At 39.1% G+C, this 21,939-nt stretch overlaps 1 protein-coding gene across 1 annotated transcript in view; it reads left to right on the forward strand.

The window, feature by feature from the left end:
* Window positions 1-9: 9 nt before the first annotated feature.
* fgd6 (FYVE, RhoGEF and PH domain containing 6) overlaps window positions 10-21,939 on the forward strand; it is a 30,227-nt gene continuing 8,297 nt past the window's right edge. The window contains exons 1-9 of the mRNA XM_060889605.1: window positions 10-250; window positions 5,228-7,145; window positions 12,369-12,483; window positions 14,093-14,160; window positions 15,450-15,480; window positions 16,980-17,131; window positions 17,726-17,882; window positions 19,691-19,778; window positions 20,955-21,005. Coding sequence (XP_060745588.1) covers window positions 241-250; window positions 5,228-7,145; window positions 12,369-12,483; window positions 14,093-14,160; window positions 15,450-15,480; window positions 16,980-17,131; window positions 17,726-17,882; window positions 19,691-19,778; window positions 20,955-21,005 — 2,590 coding nt within the window. The 5' untranslated portion in view covers window positions 10-240. The remainder of the gene's footprint in view (window positions 251-5,227; window positions 7,146-12,368; window positions 12,484-14,092; window positions 14,161-15,449; window positions 15,481-16,979; window positions 17,132-17,725; window positions 17,883-19,690; window positions 19,779-20,954; window positions 21,006-21,939) is intronic.

Genomic DNA, 21,939 nt, shown 5'->3' on the forward strand with positions numbered 1-21,939 from the left:
GCCAAGGAAAGGACAGCGTCGTTGTGTGAGTGGGGGCTGGACGCTGAATGGAGGCTCACTGGGTTTCCTTTGAAAAAATAAAAAGTTTGTTAAATTGTTACCGGACACATGGCGCTCTGTAGGCAGCGTTTTTAAGTCGTTTTATTGTTTTTAACGTTTGTTATGGAGTTACAACGGGATAATCAGCGACTTTTTCCCTTTAAAAGCTTCTCATTCATGGAGCCGAAGGACTGAAGGATCATGAGTACAGGTCAGTTTCCTGAAAAAGGGAACAAAACATAACAAAAACAGGACCATCCTTTAGTTTGTAGTGAGTTTTTTTGTTTGTTTGTTTGTTTGTTTGTTTGTTTGTTTGTTTGTTTGTTTGTTTAAGTTCACTAACTCTTAGGATGATGTTTTGGAGATTAACACAAGCTTTGATTTATTCTACTGGGAATTTATACATTTATTATAAGGCTGATGTTGAGGAATAAAGGAGCTTTTTCTTTAAACAGGATTTACTTTAAAAGGTCTGTCTGTTAGTTTCAGGGTTTCTTTATGCACACTGAACCCAGCTTGTGTTGAACTCACGCTTTGTGCTGCTGTGCTGAGATTTTTGTGTTCTGTGATTTTACTCTATGAATGAAGTAAAGAAGAAGGAGTCAGAAAGAGTCAGAAAGAGTCAGAAAGAGTCAGAAAGAGTCAGAAGGAGTCAGAAAGAGTCTGAACGAGTCTCATGATAATTTTCCATAGCTAACAAGTTTGGCCATCTCAGCACATCCGCCTGATGACCACACTCACACACACTCACACACACTCACACACACTCACACACACACACACACACGCACACACACACATATATATTGTATGTATGTATACACACACACACACACACACACACATATATATATATATACATACATACACACAAACATGCGCGTGCACACACACACACACACACACACACACACACACACACACACAACTGAGACTCAGATACAGGATTTTGCCCACACACTTGTACTGAAGAACCCAGCATATACTGTAGGTCTTCACAACGTTTGTGTCTTCTTTAACATCTTTTACAATTTTTCAATTCTGCCCAGAGAGAACTCCATTTTTTTTTTTACAGTTACAGACCCGAGTGTGCCGAGTTGCTCTTCCTTACATTTGTCTTGGATTGCTTCCTTTCCTCAATAGAACACAAACAAGCAAAGCCAAGTACTGTAAACTCCGGAAATAAAGGCAGTTTATGGGTTTCAGTTACTGTCCTCACTAACCGGAGAGAGGACACGAATCAGTCAGGGTCCAGAATATGGACTGTATAATCTGACATTAGAGAAGATTTTATCTTTGTGTTGTGTTTTCACTACACTAAATGCTCTCATATGTACTAAACATTTTCATTTCTGTTATAATAAATAACGTTACTCCTATATATATATATATATCAAGGAAGTCTCTCACCCAGAATCCTTTATATAACCTCATACTCATGTCTTTAGCTACTTTGACATCCTTGAGCTATGTAATCTCATCTTACAATAAATTATTTACATATTTATACATTTAAGTAAAAGTGGTTCAGGTTCTCCAAGATGCCTCCATTACATTACAGTGTTCAGGTATATGCTTAAGTTTTGGTTATAGTTTACTTTCTTTATTTGTACAAAATGTCACAGTGTGTCCTAAACCAGATGTGGTTGTTGTGTGACCGTACTGAATAATAACATATGATGCAGATCTTCTTTTACATGTTGTATACAAGAGCTTCATGTCATGTCTCGGCTACTGTTGTTAAATTATTATTATTATTTTGTCTACTGGAATAAATGAAAATATCTGATATAGTGACTGAAGTTGCCAAGCCCTTTCCACTTCCAGCTCTTAAAGTGTTGTGCCGCTTTCATGAGCATCAGTGAACCTCTGCACCTTTTGTGATGGTTAAGTCCGAGTCCCTCAGTCATCTTTAGTGTCAAAAGATGAAGCTCAATATCATATAGCTGTAGAGAAACAAAGAATATGCAGGACCTGGAAGATTTGTCTTAAGAACAGCGGGCAATATAAGTGCTCAAGACAAACAACATACATATGAACAACTCTCACAAAACATAAAAACACAGAAAGGTATTAAGATTCAAGCGGGTGTAAACTTTAGAACTGGTTTATTTGTATAAGTTCGGTTACTGTGTGTCTTGTGGACTATATGTAAACATCTGTTAGATGAAATTCCTTATTACTTTTATGATCCCTTTAAAAACATTTTACAAGGTATATGTAAACTTGTAAGCCAAACTATAGTTGCAAAAAACATTGGAAGTTATAATTCTCCCTTACTTCAATTCAGATTTATTTGTATAGCGCTTTTAACAATGGACATTGTCTCAAAGCAGCTTTACAGATCATAAGAAACATAATACAAAGCGTTTATTATACAAAGATTAATGTAATACAAAAGTTCAAGATTAATTTTAGACTTATATTTAAATGTGATTGTATTTATCCCCTATGAACAAGCCTGAGGTGACTAATGCCCCTTTTCCACCAAGGCAGTTTGTGTGCTGGTTCGGAGCCAGGGCCTTTTTTAAAATCAGTTCTTTCTTTTTCGACAGCCAAAGCACCGGCTCTGAACCAGGAAAAGTGGTTCTTAAGTCACACCAAAACATTGCTGGTCTAGTCTTAAGAACTGCTTGCGTCAGGAGCTGGGGACGGGGCTACTGTGACCAACAAGACAAAAGTGAACATTGTTAGCGTCATTTTGAAATTATTTTAAATCAGGATTCGCCGCGTTTAGATGCCAATGTAAGTTTGCAAAGCCATGAGCATTAACAGTAAAGCAACATCCGCCATTGTTGATGTTGTGTTTGTGTTTGCTGCTGCTGCGCTAACGTTACTGTATAACGTTGTATACAGTGACGTAAGACTTGGCCCAGTGATGGCTCTCTAGCCCATGGAAAGGCTCTTAGAAGGCTCGCCAGTGGAACCAACTTCGAACCAGCACCAGCACTAGCTCTGAACCAGCACCCGGTTCTTTCTGGTGGAAAGGGGGCATATTGAGGTTACGTTGGCAAGGAAAATCTCCCTTAGATGGAAGAGGAAGAAACCTTGAGAGGATCCAGACACAAAAGGGAACCTCGTCCTCATTCGGGTGACACTGGAGGGTGTGATTATATACTGTTATAAACATCAGAGTGTGCTATTATGAATAATGTCCTTTCTAAATTCATATACACTCTAACAGTTGTGTCTTGATTAGGATTGATTGTTGTCCTAAAATACCACATGGAGTTGGCATCTTCTCCTCAAATGTTCAAGATCCTCATGAAGAGGAATCCAACTGGAGCTGCTACATCTCTAGATGTCTCAGGATCGAGGAATTTAGTGTAGCTGCTGTTCACGATATTAACCAGCACTAGATGATAATGTGCATTTGGTCAGATCTACTGGAGCACATGGTTCTGGGATGTATTATGTGTATGACTGGCTAAAGAGATATGTTTTTAATCTACATTTAAACTGTAAGAGTGTGTCATTTGGCTACTTTCAGGAGTTTGCACTTGATTTGATGTGAAACTGAAACTTAGACTTGACTTTGATGTGAACTGCAAGACAGCTGTAATGACCGATATAAGAGATTTGCCGTATGTCTGGAATGTGGTTATTTCCCGTACGACAAAACATACTAAATCTTTATGGAATTTGTTTATTATCTGTTGAATCCGGAAGTTATGACGGGGAAATCCCAAATCCCTACAGCTGAGCTTTTTAATAATAAAAAGAATAAAAGGTATAATAATAAAAGATAATAAAAATTTAAAAAAATCACCATCACCTGACAGATTTTTATCATGGTCAGGCTCACTATGCACATGCATTTACACACTCATTCACATACAGGGGAGATTTAGAGTGATCAGTTCATCTACTGGCATGTGGAGGTGAGAAGAAACCAGAGAAACCAAGAGGAGACTGAACTGGACATCCTGAGAAAATTCCACTCTGAGAGAAACGCGAGCTAACGATCAAACTGGGAACCCTGGAGCTGTGAGGAAGCAATGATTCTCACATATACCACAGGTTTTAGATACATTTTAGCCCTTAATGCTCACACGCTGTTTTTAAGCCTTTATTTTGTCGTACAGACTGCTTTTTGTATTCACAGAGCAGAAGCATATCATTTCATAGACTATTTTTAACTATACTGTAATAAAGTGTTAAATTCTACAAGACATAAACAGCAGAAACCTTCTGATTACTAAAGTTACATTTCAGCTGAACACAATAATGAAAGTGTTCTTCATACCACTGTACCTTCCTGGATTCCAGATAAACAGCTCTTTCAGCATTACAGGAGAGAGTTGAGATTAAGTTGTGTCTGAAGGTGCAAGGTAAAAAGACAGCAAATTCCTTAACAGAAGATTGTGATGATATCAGAAACAGGCAGAGATCTCGTGAAAGTCCTGTGATATGAACGCTGTACTTTTTTTTTTATGCACGCACAATACATCACGTTTAAGGTAGTTTTAAAGTTCAGTTAATTTGTATAGAAAGGTCATGTATTTGCATCCATTTTTTTAGTTTGTGGTATTTTGTGTTTATTGTGTACTTTTTTTATTGTGCCGCATTTGTGTCACTTGTGTGACTGTTGTGACATCACATTTCCCCTTAGGGATTATAGAAGTACTCTCTCTACATGGCACATAACAGTGTTTTGAACAGCTTCATACCACTGTACCTATATATATATATATTCAGTTCTGTCTTAAATTGGAAATGCTGTTTGCCATTGTATGAGGCTACATATTTTCACATCTGATCTGATGTTTTTTTTCTGCATGGCTGGAAATGATCATTGGCGACATCATATCCTGCACATGAATGTAAAATTTTTTAAACTGTCTTAAAGTTCCAGGAAATGTAGTGCAAAATATTGCATTAAAGTTTCATGATAGTTGTTGCTGTGTACTGTGCTGGACTCTACTTCTTTCACTGTTCCGCATCTCTGCATGTGAAAGTTTGTGCACCAATCAAGTGTGCGCACCTAGCGTATAGAAAAGAGTAGTGTAAGACACATCATCAAGGTACTTTAGGACATATGTACCATTTGTTGCACATTTTTTAAACAAACATGGTAAATAAATGGTTTGCACTGGTTAACTGAATAGGGAGTAAGCTGAGTAAGCTGTCTAATGAACCTGCTTGTCTGCTGAGTAACTGTGTGTCCCATTTGTGTGTGTGTGTACAGGTATGAAGAAGCCACCGGTAGCCCCCAAACCCAGGCTGTTGGCATCTCAGAAGCCAGCCCCTCCTCCAATCGCACCTAAACCTGAGCTTCTTCTTCCCTCTCCATCTCCTTCTGCATCAAAACAGGGGAAACCTGCTCTAGCCCCTAAACCATGCCTTGACAAGATAAGCCCCAAAGCTGTCCAGTCATCTTTTTCTAGCAGCACTGGCAAATCTGAAGGTGTCCCCACATCCAAAAATGGGGGCCTCTCGCATTACATCATTCCGCCCAAGAGTCACCATGTGGGCAAAACGAGGGGATCTGAAGACACGAGCGAAACAACAGAACATGATATGAGAAAAAAGCAAGGCAGTCCAATAAAGGAGCTCAGCTGCAACAGTGCAAAGGACCATGTGACTTTACCCAGACAAGATGTGCAAAACCACGTCCCTGCACCCTCCCCAGACACTCTTCCAGATGCAAAGGAAGATGTACACACAGCTGTGCTGGACAAGGATCACATGCACACACAATCAGAGTTACACACTCCAACAGAGGAAACCTTCCAGAATCCAGAACAACTTGCTGAGCACTCTTCACACACGCAGTGTTTAACCACTGATGGCACGCATACAAATGTTTCTGTGCCTTCACCCCCTAGTAAACCACTTCCTGTGCCTCAGCCTCGGCGTCCACGAAGAAATGTGCTTCTCCGCCAGAAGGTGGTGGTCGACTATCCAGCCAAAACTGAGACACACGCAACTGGGGACATTCAAACAGAGTTGACACTGTCAGAAGACCAGCAATCTTCACCAGACGTTCGAGAAGACAGTTTATCATCCAGCAGTTCTCTTGCAAACACTTCTCCAGACTTAAACACAGGCCCCTCGCACATCACAGATTCCACCCATAACAGAGACTCTATTTGTAACACGCACAACTGTGGAAGTGTGACCCATCCAGAGACTGCCTGCTATTCTGAGCCAGCCACTAGTGAAATGTTTGTTTCCACAGAGGAGGAGCAACAGCCACCAGCCCCACCCCCTCGACAAAAATCCCTCCTTCAAAATGGCAGTAACGATTACAAAATATCATCTTCCCTGGATCACCTGCTTCTTACGGAGCATGCAGACTCTGAGAGATTTGACGAGAAGCTCAACAAGGAAGACGAGGAGGACGATGAAGATGACACGTACGGCGATTTTGCTCGTTGTCCATTCACCAGGAGTTTACCCAAACAAATTAGACTCAACCGCAGCCCTCAGGTGGCGACTGTAACCAAGGCATCTTCAGCAGAAGAGAGCTCACCAAAGATTGCCCCCAAAAAGCCTCAGAGGCATAGTTTGCCTGCGTCTGCACTGTTAAGGAAACAAAACACGCCGCCTCACACAACCGCTCCAGAACCGCCTCCTGTTTTTGGAGCCCTTCCCGCCCCTCCCACTGAGAAACCCTCATCATGGCGCATCACTTTCTCAGGAATTCCTCTGTTTGGTAAGCAACTATCTCAAAGCGCTAGTCAATCACAGACAAGCGATGGAAAGAGGCCAGGGTCAGTGCTGGTCAAGCAGAGGTCTAGGTCATTCTCGTCGGCTGATCTCCTGCGCGTGGACTCTGGTGGCGGTGTGCAGAAACACCGCAGCCTGAAGAAACTCCTCGAAGTGCGAGTAAAGCTGTTTCCAAAGCTGTTACGTAGTGGAACGTCTCTGGACGGCACTAGCACGGATACAGAGTGTGTCACACACACGGCGGCCAACACCGAGGTCACACCCACCAGTGAGGAGGACACTCTGCATGATGGAGAAGGGGATTGTGGGGTCGAATATAAAAATTTTCCCCTCTATGAGGAGATTCCTGAGTACATGAACCTGCCTTGGGTCTATTCCAATCCGAATGTCGACAGCGGAGTATACGAATTGCAGGAACCATATGAAATGAGCAGGTAAGAGGCTTTACATGATGTCGTTTTCTCATCTTATTTCTTTATATTTGTATTTTAAGTCCCTTGTGTGTTTGGTGTCTTTTTAAACCACAAACAAAACTTTTATTTATGCATACATGTTGTCATAGCACCTTCAAATCGCCATACTTTCTATTTAACTGCACTTTCCAGTTAAAAAGACAATATATTTATATTACACTATCAGAGGTGGGTAGAGTATCCAAAATCTGTACTCAAGTAAAAGTACTTATGGAAATATTTACTCAAGAGTAAAAGTAACAATCTTAATAGTTACTTGAGTAAGAGTAAAAAAGTACCCGATGAAAAAACTACTCAAGTAGTTAGTTACTAGTTACTTCTCATCTGATTGATATGAAGCAAAAACCCTGATTTTCACTACTTGGAGAGCTTTAACACACCTCTCCTTAGTCTCTTTATTCTGCTAATATAAAACACAGGTTGAAGTGTATATATAAAATGTGATTAATGGTTTAATGATGTAAATGAATGATGTGCTGGGCTCTTCCTAACCTGCTCTTCCTTTTAAGATGAATTTACTTTATTCTTACATTTGTTACATTTTATAAGTAAGTACATGTATTCTTTAGGTAGGGATAAAACAAAATATAATCCCGTTTTTATTTTGTATAAAACATGGATATGAAAATGCAGACGCTTATAATGAACATTTGTTCATGAACGTGTTTGTAGGGTTCACAGGATTGCATGAGAGCGTATATGAGGGAAAACATTCCGATAGTGTGTGAAATGTAGTGTTACGTTAAGGTCAAAGTGCCCATAGTTACCAAATTACCATCAAATAGGCATAATTTTGACACTTCCCGCTACGTGTTTTTTTAGGTTGAGCTGGAATTCTTGTAAGCTGCGATGTCTGTTTGTTTTGGTGCACACAGAATGCATCGCATTATAAAGCGATTATTTTTTACATCTTGGAGTGAAAATATAGAATTAATTTGAGGCCACGGGTGATCTGCCTTTGATAAAGCGCAAACGTCTTCCTCTGCTTCAGCCATCATCTTCCGACTAAAGGCGCGCTTAACTTCAGCGGGAGATGCGCAGCATCTAGCACTTAGAAGCTTTTTGATGTTGATCCCAAATTCTTCATCTAATTTGGGGAAGACAAAAAAGCAGTGACGTCAATATGTCTGTATCCATCTGACGGAAGAGACAACTCCCAAGAATCAAAGGGTGGCATGAATCAATTTCCATTCAGATTCCAGATTATTTGTATAGCGCTTAGACAAAGGAGGCAGGAACAGCCAAGGAATAAACTGCCTGAGACAGCGTTATGCAGAAATCTTGAGAAGATGAGGAATAACTGAAATTATTTACAATATGATGCATCATGCACTTTTTCTATTTAATGATTATGATGGAATCTTTGTGCCGTCATGCATGAAATATCTCAGTGAAATTTGTTTACAAAGAGAAAAGATGGCGTCATTATGAGAAATCGCATTATTTTGAGATAAGTGTCACATTGTTACAAAAAGAAAACATTTTGCCAAATATCGTATTGTTGAGAGGGAACAGCATGTAATTACTAGTGATGGATGTAAAGTTAGGACGTTTAGTTTCTGTAGGGTCTGTGTCAAAGATTATTCTGTGTCTCAGTCAAACGCTATGATAATCTTATCTAGACTAAAGTCACCAATGCTAGCAGTAACACTAAAATCCTGATCTAGTCTAATTAAGTCAGCTGCCCCATTTGCCAGACCCTGGGAACCGGTAACCAGGCTATATTATAAAAACAAGGTCAGTTAAGCTACATATATATATATATATATATATATATATATATATATATATATATATATATATATATATATATATATATATATACACACATGATATTAAAGGTTCTGGTGAAATCTGAGCTGCTCACATAATCTAACATTGTGTAAACATGGAGCTTTACTCTGAATAACCTGCAGAGCACAAATCACTTCACAAGTGAAACAGCCATCAAGTTGTTTAATACAGAAGGCCCAATAGCTGAAACAGCCACTTTAATGGTCCACTCTTGGAGTTCAGACTGACTCGCTTTCCTGTGGGTTATTTTCAGTGGCCAGAGCAGGAAATATCTGGAGTGGAGAGAGGGCAGAGCCTCTGGAAAATAATCTCTCTTACTCTTCCTCTCGCTCAGTCTCTTGCCCAGTCTCTCTCTCTCTCTCTCTCTCTCTCTCTCTCTCTCTCTCTCTCTCTCTCTCTCTCTCTCTCTCTCTCTCTCTCTCTCTCTCTCTCTCTCTCTCTCTCTCTCTCTCTCTCTCACTCTCACTCACTCACTCTCTCACTCACTCATTCTCTCACTCACTCATTCTCTCACTCACTCATTCTCTATTCTCTCTCTCTCTCACTCACTCATTCACTCACTCACTCACTCACTCACACACTCACTCATTCTCTCTCTCACTCACTCACTCACTCATTCTCTCACTCACTCATTCTCTATTCTCTCTCTCTCTCACTCACTCATTCTCTCACTCACTCACTCACTCACACACTCACTCATTCTCTCACTCACTCACTCACTTTTTCTCTCACTCACTCTCTCTCTCTCTCTCTCTCTCACACACACACACACACACACACACGTTGGTCTTTCACCAACATCTCTTTTAGACATGTTTTCTCTCACTTTGCTTATCAATTCAATAGTCACATCAATAGTCAATACAATACAAGCTTTCTATACTGTACGTTATCTTGTATGTGTTTACGGAATCATTTATCTTGTTTGTTTCTACATCTGTATGACTTCCCACAACACTCAACTGATTTTAAAGGCCATTAAGTCTTGAATTTCCTCTGGGATCAATAAAGTATCTATCTTTTAAATTTTTTATTATTTTTCTTTTTCATTCGGGGTCGCCACAGACGATCACACGCTCCACATAAATGGGGGATGCCCTTACTGACGGGCTCGGGACCGGCACTGAGAGTTAACTGTTCATAATCTGGATTTGCTCCGGAAATTGACTTTATTTTCTCTCTAATTGTTGTTGAAGTTGACTTTATGGCCACTTGAAATGGATGTATTATTGTTTTCTTTGGTGTCTTGAATTGTTGTCACATGTTTTTGGTTCAAACATTATTAAACAGAAAATGAGCAGTGTGTATTTGCACTCTGATAGATAATATTCAAGCGGTTGGACGTTAATGCGAGTCAGGCAACGTCATTTAAATTCATTTGTGTTCATCTGTGTGTGTGTGTGTGTGTGTGTGTGTGTGTGTGTGTGGTTTATACTCACAAGCTCCTTCTGAAGGAAATGTTCAGTACATATTGATAGGGATTTTGGTTGCATTCACCATCTTGTATGGCAGTTATTAAATATGCTAGATTTTTTGACCTGTGTGTGTGGGGTGTGTGTGTGTGTGTTTGTGTGTGTGTGTTTTGTCTCTTTGGCGTCTTTTTACAGGCTGAGTTTATATAAGCTGCCCGAGGCAGTAAACAAGAGAAGCTCTGTCCGCCTGCAGCGGGAGACAGAACGAGAGAAAGAGAGCGAGAGTAAGGGAAAGAAAAGGGGAGAGGGAGAGAAGGGGTAGAGAGGTGTAAAAGGAGAATGGGAGAGACTTGAGTTTGTGTGAGTGTGAGAAATGGGTTCCTCACCCTTTAAAAAAAACGGACCGCTTATTCTAATCCGATAAAACCCACAGCAGCGTTTCTCACAAAAAAGTACCTACCGTGGCTGTGTGAGTTTGAGATTGAAATGGGAATATATTCTCAAATAACGCGTCAACGCCGATGAGGTTTCACACAGGGTTCGTATTCTGGATGCGTGTTTCGAACACAACACTATGCTGAATGCAGTTATCAAGACCAAGCGCTTATTGGTAATTAACCAGTTTATTAGCAGCTTATTAGCAACCGGACTGAGCTCCTTTTTAAACTCTCCAAATCAGTTTCAGCTCGTATTTAAGGAATCCTAACATTTTAGTTCAGCAGTTTAAAACACTATTGTATATTAATCCACTTTCCTCTAAATGCTGTCTGTGCTGTTTGTAGTATCTAAACCAACCATTTAAAAATATCACTACTGGACAAATAGTTCAGTTTCAGTGTGTTTCATTGCATTACTAGATGTCGCGAATGCCTGTGGTAGTGTGCATACTGCCCGCTTTCACTTATTACACTTAGTCAAAAACAAATGAAATAAATAAACAAACGAACAGAATATTTATGACAGCGTTGCCAGATTGAGCCAATGAGATTCAATTTTAAAGGAAATATTCAGAATGAAATCTAATAAACCACAAACAAAATCTTCTGCTGAGACGTCATGTCTATGATGTAGAGAACCAGATATTTTTGTAAACATTAGGAGAGTGTATGAGGGATTATGGAGCGAGTAATGTGTGTACATCAGAAATATGTGGGGTCTCCATTTTCCAAGTTCCCAAAAGTCTGGTTTCAGGCCTTTTGTGTGGTTTTTGTGAGCCCTGGTTAGTAATATTACCTAAAATACAGCTAAACAAATCTACATGTTACTGGTCTGGGGGACTAATACAGGGTTACTCTAAACATTCAGTAGCCTATAGAATAAGTCTAGTGCGATAGTCTCTATAGTTCGTTTGAGTTTTGCTTTGGAATGGATTCGTATTTTTAGGTCTGGTTTGAAATGCCGGTTCTTTTTTACAACATTTGGAAATCCAACATTAGGCATTCACTGAAGCAATAGGTTTTTTTTCCCAAAATGACATCACACCAGGGGCTCCTGAGTGGCGCAACGGGAGAGCTAATCCCAGGTGATTGCACAACACCAGCATGCATTCTCTCCCGTCAGTCACAATGACATCGGCCAATCGTGGCATCGTGTGCTCGTAAGTGCTGCATGCGCCGAGTGTGCACTGTTACACTGCACTATGATGCACTATGAGCAGCAGGTTTCATAGATGATGTTGGCTGAGTTCTTTGAGGAAACATGTTTTAACCTTTGTGTTAACTAACTGGTGAATAGGAAAATAGCTGGTGAATATAAAGAAGAAGAAAAGAAACAAAAATCGCACCAAGACCATAGTCTATAACTACCGGCTTAACTACCGGCAAGACTCGTGTACCGTACAGTAATTACAAATAAAATACCAATTCATTTGCATAAAAGTTTAAACATGGTGAACAGAATGAAGATTCTGACTAAAGAATCATGTTTACGATAATAATACCTATGATAAATGGTGTCGATTACTGTGATTTGCTAACAGGCCTCATTTGGTCAGTGACCTGTCAGAGGAGGAAGAGGGGCTGAGCTCGAACGAGGAGGATGATAATAGCTCCACCTCCAGCAAAGATGAAATGGACCATACGCAAGACAAAGAGGTGAGACCGGGTTCAATCACAGTCCGTTATTACACAACACATCCTCAAGTGGTGCAGTGTGAAACTGAGAGTATTACTGTTTCTGATTATTCAGAATACGTGAATTTCCAATATTGTTATAAGGCTCTATTATATAAAGTATTATTGTAAAATACAATCTATAAATGTGCCACCAAAAAGGGTTTCTAAGGTCTAGTTATGTACCATACATGTGCGCGTTACCGTAAGCTTACACTACACCAGCATCCTCTATAGTTAGAAAAGACACAATAGGACTTTGTATTCCGAAATATACACCACCTTCTTTCTGAGCACACAGTAAACGAACACCTTCAATCCGGCACGTCTGAAATTCAGACTAAATGTATAATTTTCTCTGATTTCGGTCTTTCCCGCTCACACACCTGGATAATTACTGGTTTCCGAAACCTTTGAGAATCTCTACATGTGTGTGTCAGCGCTACAGACTACAGAAATTAGGCGTAGTTTTGTAAAAGCTCAGCTCTCTGCGTATCCTTACTACTGCGAGAATGTGCTCGTACTCCCTGTATCAATCCTGGAGGATTTCCAGACAATGTAATGACACATCAGTCCCAAAAATATAACCGAAACAAACCCAATGCCTTTATTTAAGCTCAGAGTGATTTAAAATAGCCTCATGGTGGAGAATCCTGCTCATTACAGATGGGTGATGCCATTAAGCTTCTTCTTTTTTTATTTTCAACCCAACTCAACCCAAGTTATTCTAAAGCTAGAATTCCAATACTGGTGTTTTAAAAGTTATTGTGTATATTAAACCAAAAAAAAACTGGAAACCTGGAAACATTAAATCTGGTAAATGTAGATCAAAAATATTTAGTATAGATAAGTATTTGTTTTTTAGTTTTTAGCACGGTAATGTGATCTTCCATAAAGCGTCTTCTGTAATAACATAATAATGTATCTAATGTATTAATATACGTCATCGATCTCAGTCTCACTGCCTGATTACTGATCTGCTACAGTGGAAACTGATCATGCTTCGTGTAATTGACACGTGATTACAAAGAATTGTTTCTAGAGCTTTAATATCTTTTAAAGCATAATTTAAGAAACCTTTTGGTAACCATTTTTACTTGATTCTCAAATAGAAAGACACTGATTAATACGAAGCCACTGTTCACGCATGCTGCTACATGTTTAGATGTTTAGGCTACTTATATGAACTTCTATTGTTAGGTTTTTTTGTTAACTATTATTTGGTTAAAACACACACACACACACACACACACACACACACACACACACACACACACGCACAGTGAGAAACAGGAGGTCTGCTCAGTCAAACTGTACATCCGTTGTGACAGATCCTGCATCCAAATAAAGACTTAAACAAACCCTCCCCAAAACTACCCCAGCACACACACACACACACACACACACACACACGTCTGGGAGTCAGAGAGTCTGTACTGTTATGTGTGTCTTCACTTACCTGAGATGGTTGGATGCAGTGAGAATGTAAGTGTTACAGTATAGTGTTGCTATAGTTGTGTGTAACTGCTGTGATTTTGTTTGTTTGTGTGTGTGTGTGTGTGTGTGTGTGTGTGTGTGTGTGTGAGAATAGGAGGTCGAGAGAGCAAAAAGGAATAAAGTGGTTCACATTGCCATGGAGATCATGAGCTCAGAGAAAGTGTAAGTATAAAAATATAGCACTTGTATCTTGTTGTGTGTGTGTGTGTGATAATTATAGTAATAAGTAGCTGATGGACTACATTTGGAGTAAATGTGAATCCATCAGCCAAGAGATGTATTCAGTGTCTTATATTGTTTTCTGCAGCACAAATATCAGAAATCTTATATTTAAATATTTATTTGACTAAAACCTTAAGTACATTGATTTATATCAAACACAGTGACTTGCCCCAAGTGGACATGTTTTATCAAGGAAAGTGCAGGTCTAGGGATCGTTTACAGTGTAGTCTGACACAGAGCAGCATTCACATGATAAATCAGTAATGTGAAAGCTGTCACGTGGTGTGGAAATGGCAGCGCGGTACTGAAACCGAGGTGGTGTGAGTTCGGTTCTCTGGAACTGTGCCACGATTGACTTAAACGTGAACGCAACTCGTACCCTGGTCCAAACCTGTTCAGGAAGTAAAGTTTCCACACACGATTAGCATGAGTGGCAGTGGAGCATTGTTGAACACAGACAAGCCATCTTACTGTGCATAATAGCAGCACTGCGTTTGTGTTAGTGTTCTGTAAGTGTTACGTTTTGGTAGTATTTGTTTTTTTTTTTTTTTTTTTTTGGGGGGGGGTCTGTTTTCACACTCTGATTCAGACTGCAGCAAACGTTAGTGTTATGTTTGGTTTGTGTTGTGTTTTTATAGTGCTGTGTTATTCTAGTGTCGTGCTAGTATTATGTTAGAGATGTGTTTTGTTTGTGTGTATTATTAAGGTTTGGTTAGAGTTATGTTTCTGGTGTTGTGTTATGTCATGTTTAGTTAGTGCTAGGTCATAAGGGGGAAGTCACAGGTGCAATTTAATATCACACTGCAAGACAAGAGGTGGTCGTGCGCGCACACACACACACACACACACACACACACACACACACACACACACACACACACACCCCACACACACGTCTAAACATTTTTACAAAATATTGTCTGGCTTAACATTTGACTCATAAATACTTGCACATGTATTTATAGATTTTGAAAAACAAAACTTTCCGACACCAGATATCTTAACTGTTCAACACGATCCATTTGAGATACATTTCTTTTTAATTTTAGGAAATTTTTAATCCAAATTTTTCAGCATGTGCATGATATAATTTCTTTGCAAATCTACATAAAGTGTTAGGAAATGCACAATACTGGAGTATGATATTTTGTCCGTCCTTTGTTACTATTCTACTGCATATGTTTATCTATAGATTGGATATAACGGTTATGAAAACATGTCTGTTACAGATTCGTGGACGTTCTGAAGTTGCTGCACATTGTAAGTAAATATAAATCGCCTAATAATGTGAAAAAACTTAAAAGGAAAAAAAAAGATTTGTCATCTGGAGCCCAGAGAAAAAAAAAACAGATGGGACGAATGTTTAATACATATGTGACAAACCCTGCTTGTGATTTATGATCTTTTTTCCTGCTAGATCACAGGAAGCGTCGAAGCACAGTATAAACACTGACACACACTGATACACACCTGTGGCTTTACTTCAGCCTGTGCTTGTAATGAGTGTGTGGAGAAGTGCATCAGGTTTAAACATGATCAGAGACAAAGGGAAGAGACGCTATGAATTAAAGGACAAAGAGAATTAAAAAAAAAAAAACAGAATGAAAGAGAACATGTGGAGTCGCAAAACAGCAACAAAAATAGAGAGGGAAGGAACAGAAGGCAAGACGTGGCGAGACAAAGGAGGGAGAGACGGAGAGATTTTTAGGAAAGAGGTCACACCCACCCCCTCTGGTGCCCACGCATTGGCCATGATCCCTAACAGCTGCCTTTAAGGAGGTCATGTGTGTGTGAGAGATGGAGGCAGAGAGGGAGTAAGCAAGAGATTATCTTCATACCAAAACTCCCCTGATCTTTTCCTGTGCAAACTGATCCAGTCAGACTAGGAGTCCTTTTTTTCCCACTGAACATAGTACTGGAACTTTTGGCACCAGAAACCTCAAACAGTGCTCAATTAAAAAAATAAATCACCCAGTGCGAGTCATTTTGGTCGTGTGGTTTTAGTACCTGCTCAAGACCAGCAGTAAGACTGGAGGTGGAAGCAGGGCTTGTAGCACTGTTCACTGCTGATTGGTTGCTTGTACTGTGTTACACGATATGGGCAGGTTTTAAATGCTACAATCCACAATATTTCTAGACAAAGTGCGATTCCAAAGAGTAGTCGAACGATCCAGGCAAGGGTCAAACACCAGAATAGCTACCATGATCAGAGAGATTAGCAAGCAATTGAATGTTTGCATGTACATGGGAGATCTGGAGTGGCAGAAGATCGCCCTCCTGTGGCATGGAGGTATATAATCCCTACATAGGAACCCTTGGTGCAGAATCCAAAATCTAGTGGGTGGAGTCAGACCTCATTCAAGTCTTATCTTGTCTTATCTGGACAACCAAATTGTCCAACCAAAAAACCAGGGGGTGAAGACAACTCCGTGTGTTTGTGCTAAATGCCAGCTCAAGGTCGGGGTGAGGGATTAGAGGTTAGCTTTAAAGCCTTATAGTCTATTATATGCCATGGACTATTGGTTTTGTACCAAGTCTGTACCAAGTTCCTCTTTTAAAATTGTGCTATCATGAAGCACACAAACTTTAATTTATGTTACGTTAAAATCTAACTTCTGGGTTTTTTTTCCTTAAAAGTGTTGCATGTTCAGATCGTGTGTTTGGCTGGTGTTCATTTCTGTACTTGAGTTTAACAGACTGTTTTTTTTACCTTGCGTTGGAAGCACTGCTGTGTAAAATATTCACTGTTTCCGCGACAGGACTTCCGGGATGCGGTTGCCAAAGCGACCCGTGCCAGTGGGAAGCCTGTGGTGGAGGAGCGAGTGCTGAATCAGATCCTCTACTATCTGCCTCAGCTCTACGAGCTCAACAAGGACCTGCTGAGAGAGCTGGAGGAGAGAGTCGCACACTGGTACACACACACACACACATTATTTTTTTGCTTATTTTTTTTTCTATATTTTTAATATATTAAATATACTGTATATTGTGCCGTTTTGAAGCCTGTCCAATTGCATTCTTTAAGAAAACTAATTAGATGGATATCTGATTGAGGTTTTGTAATTAGACTGAATTGGTGTTGGTTTATGTACTTAGAGAGAACGTTAGTGCTTGAGTAACTTCTCGGCAAAGATCTCGTAACACCATGATATCAAACAATGGGAAACTAGAAACGGCATTCCTGTATATGGAGAGAAACACCTCCTGTAAAACAACTCTCCCATTGCTTTCCTCATCTTCTCTGATTACAGTCACACCTCGATTATCACTGCAACACAGATGAATGTGATATGCAGGGAATTCAAGTGCATTTTAACACAAAGACAGCATTATGCCCTTAATAGAAAGCATGGTGTTTTTTTGTTTTTGTTTTTTTATTATAAAGAGATCAAACTAGTCCACTAAAGGATTTGCTTTTCAGTGTAGCACATTGTCCTCATGTTAGCACACAGACCACAATATTACATTTTTTTTTCAATGATGTTGCATGATCCTAAATATACAGGTCGGATCACCAGAGGCTGGCGGACATCTTTGTGCAGAAGGGACCGTACCTGAAGATGTACTCCACGTATATCCGAGAGTTCGATCGCAACGTGGCTCTGTTAGACGAACAGTGCCGCAAAAACCCTTCGTTCGCCACAGTCGTCCGTCAGTTTGAGGTAAGCGTGTACGTTTGCGTGCGTTACTAATCGTGATTGTGAATGTTAAACCCTTTATACATTTTAAATGTATCTATGCATCATAGGACATTTAGGAATTGATTTATTTTGAATGGCAGCGTCCATCACGCATAAACAAACAAATCATGGTTATACAAATAAACGTTCAAAACAGAAGAAAGAAACTGCCTTTTTTCACATATACGTCACATCACAGTGAACCTCCTTGCTTTGCATATCCTAACGTTTTAGGAAGCTTGGTTCAGAGCACAGGGTCAATCATGATACACCGTCCCTGTAGCATAGAAGGTTAAGGGCTTAAACCACTGACTCTTAATCAGTAGCTGTAACTGTTACCTTGCTGCTTTCTAATATCAAAGTCATCACCTTTTGACCATGACCTCACATGAGTAGCCTATACAAGGTCCCTGTTATGTGATGTTTATTCTCTAGCCATCCTCGTCATCTCGATTGACCCAGATGTCCTGGCTGTCCTCCAGTGTTAAACATGTAGCCTTCTATACTTCATCCTTTCATCCCAGACAGGGGTGCGTCCTAATATGCCCTGATTTGGCCAGTAAATCCGTCCAAATGATAGAGACAGCACTCATAAATATAACTAATATCATACTACATCAAGATGATAGTTCACTGTGTAGGTGCTGCATTCTGTTGAGTATTAGAATCACACTGTTGTCATTTATGGATAAAAAGAAGAGATTTCTTGTCTATGCTAAAATAAAGGACATCATCTAGGCCAGTGTTACTCATTGCGCGGCTCGCGAGCCTCCTGCGGCTCGCCAAGCTTTAATATGCGGCTCGCATGGCAGTAAATAATACGATGATATGATCATATGGTTAAAATTTATTTTTCATTTAAATAACATTAAAAACAATCAGGGAAGCATAGAAAAACGAATGTGCTCTATTACAAATAATAATATATATATTATTTGACTCGTCACTGACTCTCTGCGCAATAGCCAGTTTTTGGCGGCCTGCCAGAAGCTAGTTTGTGTTTCATGCTAGTTAACAACTTGTGTTTACTGTACACACGGACTAAAAAATGGATCGATTTCTTATCAAACAATCTCACGTACAAAGTGAACAGCAACAAAGCAATGTGACAGTGACAAAAGAGGTAACTGATGGGGAGCATGCATCATCCGCAACTCGAAGACTGAATAACTTGGCATACTTTGCGGTGAAAGTGGCTCTCCTATTGACTTTGTCCTATCAGTGTGGCTCACATGAAAAAAATAGTGAAGACCACTGATCTAGGCCCTAAGATGACCTAATTACCTATCTATCCCTAACCTGAATGTCCTATTCCTGTAAGTGTTATTTACCCAATAACAATCCCAATAAGAAACAAAAATCATTTTTCTCTCTTTGGATATTTTTTGTTGTAGAATAAATTGTAAAACAGAGGTACATTTTATACTACTTTCTTCTAAAAAAGATGCAAACTTGTGCACTCCAATCTTATTACAGTAATAATATAGTAATCATTAATATAGGATCAATTTCTGACTTGTTAATCATATAAAATTTCTGTCCAACTCCCTCAGTCATTCTGCAATAATGATTGGTTTAATGTGTTTTTAGATCAGTTCTAATCTTCATATGCTGCTGCACTGGCTTCAAATTCAGGCCTGTTAGAGCAAGAATACCTGAAAGCATGCAAGGAGTGTCATCCCTGGAGCTGAAACCTAACACTACGCATCTAGTCTAAGATTGATTTTAGTTTAAAATGAGCAAAAGTGTGAAAGTTGCATGTTTTTTTTCTTTCCTCTATGTCCTCGTAGACCAGTCCTCGTTGTGCCAGTCTGGCTTTAAAGCATTACCTACTGAAACCAGTGCAGCGTATTCCACAGTACCGACTCCTGCTGACTGGTACGTGACACACCGCTGCTCTTAAAGCAGATTACATGTCAAGCATGCTAAACGGTTTTCATAATAATGCTACAGTTAGTTAGCTGGTTAGCTACAGAGCTAAGATAAGCTATATATGTATAACAGTCATGAGAAAACGAAAGTGCATCTTTCTTCAGTTCTGTTTTTTTTTTTTTTATTTACAAGGGACTAAATAACAATTGTATGGTAATCACCAAAATCTATAAACATGTAATAATCTCAGATGGCGAATCAGTGCTAACATTCGGTCCAGGTGTGAAGTAATAAGAACACCCATACTACTTGTTCAATTATCAAGAGAGTAATGGGTTGCCAGGTGTTGGTAATGAAATGCACAAGATTAGATCATTATCAAGAAGTGCCTCTACATCTATAAAAGCAGAACTTTTAACAGTTTGGTGTTTAGGACGCGGGTCTCATGCCAAGAAGGAAAGACTAGCCGTGAACACAGAGAAGCGACTGTTGATGCTCATCGATCTGGGACAGGTTATAAAGCCATCTCTAGTCAGTTCAAGATTCATCATTCTACGCTGAAAAGGATTGTTTAGAAACTGAGAGCCTTCAAGACAAGGTAGTAGTTCAAGACAGTTGGTAGTTGTCTTTCCCAAGAGTAGGTGTTCCAGCTCAATCAGCCCAAAAACTGAGCCCAAAATTGGGTCAATGTTCAGAAATCTATACGAATGACTATAGAAGAGAAAAAATAAAAAGAATAGCTGAGTCAGACCTCCAGAGCTGCGTCTTCAAATATAACGGAATTTAAGCAATTTGTAAAGAACAGGGGGCCAATATTTTTTTTTAAATATGCAAGAGTGGCCACAGAAATCTCCTACAGAAAACATTCACATTAAGTTATTGTTGATAAAGAAGGTTAGGCTTGTTGTCATTTGAGGCTATTTGTTTGTTTATAGAAACGAGGACCATACATTTGTTATTCAGGCCATGACCACTAAAAACATAGAATTAAAGGAGGCTGTACTCACTTTTTTCCCATGACTGTATAACCAACTTAATAAAACTAAGTATGACAGCATGTTAAAAAAAAAAAATATATATATATATATATATATATATATATATATATATATATATATATATATATATATATATATATATATTACATTACGAAAAGCACATAATTGTTTTTCTGCCTTTCAGATTATTTGAAAAATCTTCCTGAAGACTCATCTGACTATAAAGACACACAAAGTAATTGCACCACACACGCGCACACACACACACACACACACACACAAAACTCCTGAACTTAGATATATACAGAATTCACCTTCCAGTATTTCCAGTGAAATTAGAAACTTGTATGAGAGTAAAACTTGACAGGACATGCTGTAATGGGGAAATAATCCATGACGAGTTGGTGCAGTACACCAGCTGATGGGGATTGCCTTTAACACCCTGAGTTGTGCTTTACTGGTTTTAAACCACAGCCGTTTGCTAACATATAAATGAACAACATGTCATGATTTATAAACATTCATAATTACATGTAACTCTATGGAACGTCCACAAGACAAGTTAGTTCCTGTTATTATTCAGGGCATAGCAGCTCTAAACAGTCATTTCATTTTACCAGACTTTATTTCTTATTTAAGTTAAAATAATCAGCATTTTTTAAAAAAAACATACACACATCTCATCGTGTTTGAAAGAAAGAATTTGTCCGTGACAGAAAGCTCAACTGGACCAATACTTCTAACTTAATTTAGATCATCATCTAATAACAAAACATTTTTCTTTGTGAAATAATCCAGTTATTATTCGCCTTAGATTATTTTCAGATTTCCATCATATAAGTCCCCGAGCTGTTACCATAGAAACTTAAACGGCTTAAAACAAGCACATCGATATATAGCTATACTTTCTATATATAGAATACTTCACAGCTGGAATGCTTTTGTTTGAGAAAATGACCAACCACATTCAGTTATTCTAATCAGACAAATCACATTCGACCAATCAGATTTCTCCATCTAGGTTCGCTTTTACTTGTATGGTGTAGGCCATGAATTTACTGCAGCAGCCAACTTTGCATCTATAATAAATGAAACCTGCATAACGGTTATAATATTACAGTAGAAATCTATAAAGAAAATATTTCTGTAGTTTTGTGGTTTCACTTCTC

Source organism: Tachysurus vachellii, chromosome 16 (assembly GCF_030014155.1).
Source record: "Tachysurus vachellii isolate PV-2020 chromosome 16, HZAU_Pvac_v1, whole genome shotgun sequence".
Classification (NCBI taxonomy): Eukaryota; Metazoa; Chordata; class Actinopteri; order Siluriformes; family Bagridae; genus Tachysurus; species Tachysurus vachellii.